At 37.3% G+C, this 7068-nt stretch overlaps 1 protein-coding gene across 1 annotated transcript; it reads right to left on the bottom strand.

Moving 5' to 3' along the window:
- Positions 1-1995: 1995 nt before the first annotated feature.
- On the bottom strand, positions 1996-6197 carry tnfsf14 (TNF superfamily member 14). Its single transcript, XM_042505133.1, is given in 6 exon segments — positions 1996-3542; positions 3545-3729; positions 3910-3984; positions 4074-4107; positions 5912-6064; positions 6066-6197. Coding segments are annotated over 6 exon segments (690 nt in total). The 5' UTR covers positions 6111-6197; the 3' UTR covers positions 1996-3344.
- Between the last annotated feature and the right edge of the window lie 871 nt (positions 6198-7068).

Genomic DNA, 7068 nt, shown 5'->3' with positions numbered 1-7068 from the left:
AAAGTGAGTCAGCCAATCTCTGCTCCCCCCCCCACACCACCACCACCACCACCAGTGGCCCCACCACCACTTCCTCTCCAGTTTACAAATATACAACTCAGTAAATAATAATACTAATAATAGTAATGATAACAATAATAGAGTGAGAGCAGCATAAGAAAACATGCTGAAGGGAAAATGAATTTCAGGTTCACTTAAACTATGAAGATAGCTGACTCATAGTCACATAGACATCCCAGTCTCATTAAACATACGCACCCATGACTACTCATGCTTGTTGTGTTGGCAAATTTGACCAAATTGACAAAGACTAAAACTAGTGGCACCTCCAAGGGGGACTTAGGGGCCATGCCCCCTCGATACAACTGCTGGCCTCCTCGGCGAAAATAATTTGAGACGAACACTACTGGCTAGCGCGTTCATTTCTTAAGATAGGTGTTTGATATTACGGTGGCAAAGCTGCTCTCACAAACTGTATGTTTTCCTACGAAAAGCAGTTGGGAGCAGTCTTGCGAGGATGCAGATTGGGGTGATGGATGGAAATATGGTCTTTCCCCTTTGGACTTTCTCCTTGAGACATGTGTTCAGTACTGTGTAAACTCTTGAGTCATTTAAAGGTACATCCTCACTATGTTTCTTTTCCTAAATCTAACCTCAGTTTTTTTTTACTTGCCTAGACCAAACCTCTGTAAGTTTAGGTTAATTACCTAATTGTATGCTAAGGACATGATACCATTCTATGAGGATACATTAAGGTGGCGGTAATATGTGAAATTAGTCAGCTGAAGCCGTCCATTTGTCCCAACCATGTTAGCATAGCTTGTCAGAAAGAAGGGTAAGATAAAGCCTCCAAGTTATGCTAAATTTTTGGGGAAGGCTCAACTGACACAGCCATTTTCAAAAGGGTCCCTTGAACTCTCACCTCAAGTTATCTGAATGAAAACAGGTTCTGAGGGTCCTCATGAGTCTCCCCTAAACTTCAGAAGGCTTGTTCCCAATAAATGTTTTGTTCCTTACAATTGATGTACTCAAATTAAAATCTGTATGAAAAAATACAACCAGCCTGCTTGAAGAATAATGAATTGCCTAATTATCATTAATCATCAATAATAATTCCTAAAACTCAGTTGCGTCTATTGGTTTCACACCGCAGGATTTCCAGGAGCCCCATCTGGCTATCCCTACAAAGAATTTCTGTGGGCACCACTGGCTAAAACTTGAGACATTATTTCCCGTTTTTTTTTTTTTTTTTTTTAATATATTATTGTTTTATTTAAGTTAGATTTGTCAGTGCGCAATATTGTTTGTTTTTTAAATCTAGTTTTTATTTTTATTTCAGTCTGAAGTTTTTAGCTTACTTTTAGTTAGCTAAAATAACTTGCTGCGTACACATCTGCACACACACACACAAAGTCCACACACAATACATTTTCACCAGCCACAGCTTTCTCCAGGTCTGGGGTTGGAAAGTGAGTCAGGCAATCTGCTGCTGACACCTCACCCCCCCCCCACAACAGCGGCCCCCACCACCACTTCCTCTCCAGTTTACAAATATACAACTCAGTGGGTGTTTTCGAGAGCAGCTTCTTCGAACAGACACGTCTGAAGGGAAAGCGCAACAGTGACAGCATGAGAGACGCAGAAGAGGGGAAAAAAGCCTCAGAGAGTGATGAAGCTGTTTTGTTTGTACAGGGTATGCTTGTCACCATGGTGATGCTTTTAAAACACATCATCTGTATTGTTCCAGTATATATATATACTAAAAAGCACAGCACGTACATTCTGGTTAAAGGTGGTTGACATACTGAAAGGTTATGTGTCGCTGCACTATTTAAACAGTACTTTCTATACAGTGCGAGTCATGTGGTTGAACTGTGTGGGTGAAATGGCAGCTACTGAGACCACTTAGCTGAGAAAGCCTCAACTGACGCAGCATTGGGAGGTGACTCCATTGACATGACAGCCTTAGAAAAGGCTTAAAAAACAAAACATACATGACTTTGAAATCGTTATCTGTTTATTTCAATCTTTTGAATATATTATTGTACATAAATACAGTAAAATTAAAGCAATTATATGAATAATTCTGCAAATGAAATAATAAATAAAAAGTGTGCAGTGTGTGTTACAGCACAAAGAAATGTGTACGGTTTTGATGTTTTTTTTATTTAAGCAAAAACATGATGCTGCGTTCACATGAAGCACGTTCAATCTCAAAATGTGCAACGTTTTGCTAAAGTTTATGGTTTAACGTTGTTTCTTTGACACAATGTGATGTGGGCTTTGAGCTACGTCTTATCTCGTTTAATGGGTGTGTCAGAAGTGGTATCCAGTCATTGTGATTTGTGTATAAATAAATGTCTGGTAGAACTGTACTTGCGTACTTGAGCTTTTTGGTTACATTTTGAACTTGCTTTGGCAATATAAACATGTTTCCCCTGCTAATAAATCCCAGAAGAACTGAATTTAATTAAATCCAACCATACTAAAAGGCAGCGCACTTGCATAACACAACAGAGGGTTCAATGCACTATCACCTAAAATAATGTTTTGCTGCGTTTTATTGGGGGCAGAATGCAGCCATGGACGGGAGACTGGATAATGTTTTAGTGAACGTGAGCAGGACAGTAAAACAGGTGAGACCAGCAGAGAAGACCAGCAATGGTAATGGTCAATATTGCCACCTAAAGTTAAAATATTTTAACTTTTTGCTGCACTTCAATAATACATTGCTACATCATACAAGCTGAAAAACACGGGCGATCTAGACAATTATGGAACATTACTAGAAAATATTATTATATTATATTACATTATATAAAAATATTTTTATTTTAAAATGTTTCATTTTATCCTTTCTAAACAACCTGATATTTTTATTGCAACACATCATCATGTATGTTTTACTTTACCGTGCTGCTATTCTGTCAGACTGTTTGTTACTTCTGTGCCATCCAGAAAATATTGTCAGTGTGCCGCCTACCTTCTGCCGGATCTCATGTGAGCGCAGCATGACATATACGTTTATACAGAGAGACAATATGAAGATCAGGAAGACTGAACAATTTATCACAGTTATAGAAAATATAAATGTTTAAAAAATACAAGCATGAGCATATAAAAAAATTCCCTGAGAAGAAAAGCTTTGTTACAAAGTGAAAACATACTAATTAAAGAGTTTCACCTCTCAAGAGCCATGAGGTTTTCACACCTGCCTGTATTTCTAGTTAAGGACCTTCTCTTTCTCTACGAAAAGAATCCGTAAGATTCTCTAACCTTCATTTCAACTTTTATTTACTGTTATTCCAAACTTTCGCATTCATGGGGAAATATCAATGTGATATTTATAGCATATAAGCGCCGAAGACGTTCTCAAAGGATTTGTGTTTCACAATGTTTGCGGTTTTGCTCACTTTCACAAAGAGGGCATCATCTTTTGTGAGATGAAACACTCCGCCCAGGTAACTGTTGGATTGCATTTTGCTTGACCTCTCTAAGGTCCTGGACATCAGGAGGGGAATACTTTTTCCAGGGTATCGTTGAGAGTGTCTCGATTAATAGAGTGATAAAAAAGCCCAGTGTGAGAGAAGGACACTTTGGAATAGATATAGTAATAGCCCTCCTTCTGAATGATAAGACTTTTGTTTTCGTACTTCATTTCATACAGGGGAGGATCTGCAATCTTACTCCATGCCATGATTTCATTTCCATGTTGTACATCATCTCCACCTGAAGGAAAAACAGCAACAACATGACATCTGATTCTTCATTTTATTCATATAATGCATTCATATGATGTTTTCATCATTTAAACAGGGGGTATAAAATGATACATTACAAAGAGCAACAATTTATGTAATTTAATTTCTGCATTTGTAATAAATTGAACACTATAGAGCATTACTGTACCTGTCAGATGTGCAAGCGGTTTGGAAGGAGGATCAAAAAGACTGGGACTTCTGGTTGGAGTAGTAATGACTTGATCTGTGCAAAGACCAGAAATAATGTCACTGATGTGGATTAGGTATCCAAAGTGGTATTAGTCAGGTGTCTAAAAAAGCACTCAGACACACCTGCAATGATCTTAGAAGATGTTTGTGATGTGTCCTGCAATGAAAAGAAAAATGGTTAACATTTTAGTTGTATGTGTAGCCTATATTTATGTTTTTGAGCGTACAAATATTGATGCAGGTGCAATCACCATTGCCTGATATGTAACCAACTAAAAACTATGATCTCAAATGACCCCTTTCTGTTTTTTTTTTATCTTTCTGCAGAATAAAGTAGGACATGTCTTTATGGTAATGAGCAAAAGGTAGATCACAATCATGCAACAGAAAATAGACCACTTCCTTTGCTCCACTGTCCCTCGTTTGCTCGGCATGCATGTTACCAAACAGTGTCAAACCGAGAAAGCCTTGTCCCTCTCCTCTTACCTCGTGACTGCTGACTGCTCACAGAGCATCACAGGACAGGAAACTGAGTCACAGCAATATAAAAACACTGACCATCCACCATAATGGAACATCACGTCTGCATGCCCCTGCCATACGGGGACGTCATTGTAGTTCTCCATAATTGGGCTGCTCTTTATCATACTTCTCCATCTCTACTCTCTTCCCCATATAGTGAAATTATTTCAACGTCAGCATTTTTTTTTTTTTTTGTGAGAAAAACAATCATTCATATGACTGGAGTTAATGAGCATTTTGTTTCTATCACGAGGGCTTTTTACGAGACACACCACAACTCCACTGCGTCACTGAGTTCATAGATAATCACAAATGGACGGTGGAATTTTCAACTTCTGTTATGTTTGGCCAATGTATGAAAGCAAAGCAGACAGTTTCCTACACATAGTATGTGACTTTGTTATTTGCATATGTTAAAAAGTTTTATATTTATATATATTATTATATATTTATATTATGCAATTTTGCGTTACAAGGACGATAGTTTTTATATATTTCTATCTTTCTGTCAATATGCGTAAAAAAATAGTTTAAAGTTAAGTATAAATATGTTGAAGAATTTAGAAGAAAATCAGGATATTACTGCTTTCTTTTCTTTCTTCTTTCTTTTCTTCTTTTTTTTCATAATATCATTCAAGATTTTCCCAACTTTGAATCAATAACGAACATCTATCTATCTATCCATCCATTCATCCATCCATCCATCCATCTATCCATCTACCAAGTAATTACATAGGTGCGTAAACATGAGTATAAAGCATAAAGTATAAATATATGACATAATGTTTTTCAATAATTTCCCATCTTTAGGTCAATAAAGTCCATCTGTCTGTCTGTCCGTCTGTCTGTCTGTTCATCAAGTAATTACATAGGTGCGTAAAAATTAGTAGAAATACATTGAAGAATTTAAAGAAAATCAAGATGTTGCAGCTTTCTTATTTTTTTCAGGATAGCATTTTACGTTCCAAGGTCACTAATTTTTGTTTTTGCTTTCTTTGTCTGAAGATTTTTCCTTAATATGATGAATATTTTTTCAATTTACATCAAGTATTTTCATTAGTGTGTAAAAATTAGTAAAAGTGTAGTGAAGTATAAATACATTGGCAGATTTTTGCTGCAGAGAAAAGCAGAAGAATTCCTATGATATAAATACTTTCAGAAAACTAACTAGTGTTTTAAAGAAAAGTAAAGGTATCTTCAACAAAAAAAAAAAAAAAAAAAAAAAAAAAAAGAAACAGTTTTGGGTTCAGGGAAACGGAAAACAAGTAACAGAAAACTGAAAGTGAGAATAAAGTGTTAAAGCTGAAAGCAATCTTTTGAGGTTAGCAAGATTCAGTGGGATTTGAAAAGAAATTCAAGTATCAAAAAAGCTATATGACATAATCACCAGGTTAAAAACTGTAAGGAGGTGGACACTCAGAGCTCATGTTGATACTCACAGATTTCTGATGGTAGAGACTGTAGATGAAGCAGGCTTCTATGGCCATGCCGCACAACGCCAGGCTCACCAGCAAGATCAGCACAGTCTGCGCTGCGCTGGCACGCCGTCGTTGCCCCTGGCTCAGCCTAGGTGGCAGTGGAGGCCCGGGTAGCGTGTGTGTCCACCACATACACAGCAGGATATCCACATTCAGACATAACTGCAGAATTCACTCTGTGACTGAAAAACGATTCTGTGTGAAATATCCTCTTGTAGCTGTCAGAGGGTGTTGCTTCAAAGGGGTCACAGAGACAAATGGAGACTTGAGAGACAGAGGGGTGAAAAAAAATGGGTGGGCTCACTTGCGGTTGGTTCAAGTAGAGATGGCTTGTGAGTAGTCAGATATAGAAATCCTGAGATGTATCACCAAAGACCCTTTATTGGCTGGAAATGTGCCTTTCTGTACTCTGTATCTGCAAAACAATACTGAACTTGTTGCAAACTTTTCCAGTGCAGCTGCAGATCATTGCAGTCAATCTGTTAAGAAGCCTTAAGGTAGAATGTGACAATCACTTAGTGGGAGACCAAGCACAATGCTTTTTAACCTCCCCTTCACACCCTTTCACTTCACTGTTGTAACTATGTTGAAATCTGCATTCACACTTCCTCTCTCACATGCATTCTCTTATCCACAGCATTTAAACCTCATGATTTTTTTATGAAAGACAGCGTAGTTAAGAGGAATAAGCTTGTAAAAATAAATAAATAACTTAATACTGAAGTCACCAAGTACGATGAGGTGAATTGGCAAGTTTAGTACATGAATTAATTAACACAAATTAATTGAAAATGCATTTGAGGATGTAAATTCTATATATGTTCTTTTGGATCACACCTAAGTGACATTTTATCCAACGCCTAAAAGAATTGTGACTATGTGTCATAGATGAAGTGAACACGATGAGAAAAAATTGTAGCTAAAGACACAGCTCAGAAGCTATTTTGGTGTCTTAGCACAAGCACAGGCTTTGAAAAAGGTAAGAGTCTGCATGTAACTTTAGTAATGGAGTAATGTATGGCTTTACTATTTCTCATATGGACCAGTGAAAGTGCATGAGGGCACAGGGCCAGATAATCTGAACTGAAAACCTAAGAAGCATGATGTGATGTCAGGAG

This window comes from Plectropomus leopardus, chromosome 17 (assembly GCF_008729295.1).
Source record: "Plectropomus leopardus isolate mb chromosome 17, YSFRI_Pleo_2.0, whole genome shotgun sequence".
Lineage (NCBI taxonomy): Eukaryota > Metazoa > Chordata > Actinopteri > Perciformes > Serranidae > Plectropomus > Plectropomus leopardus.
This window is presented reverse-complemented; position numbering and strand designations above follow the sequence as displayed.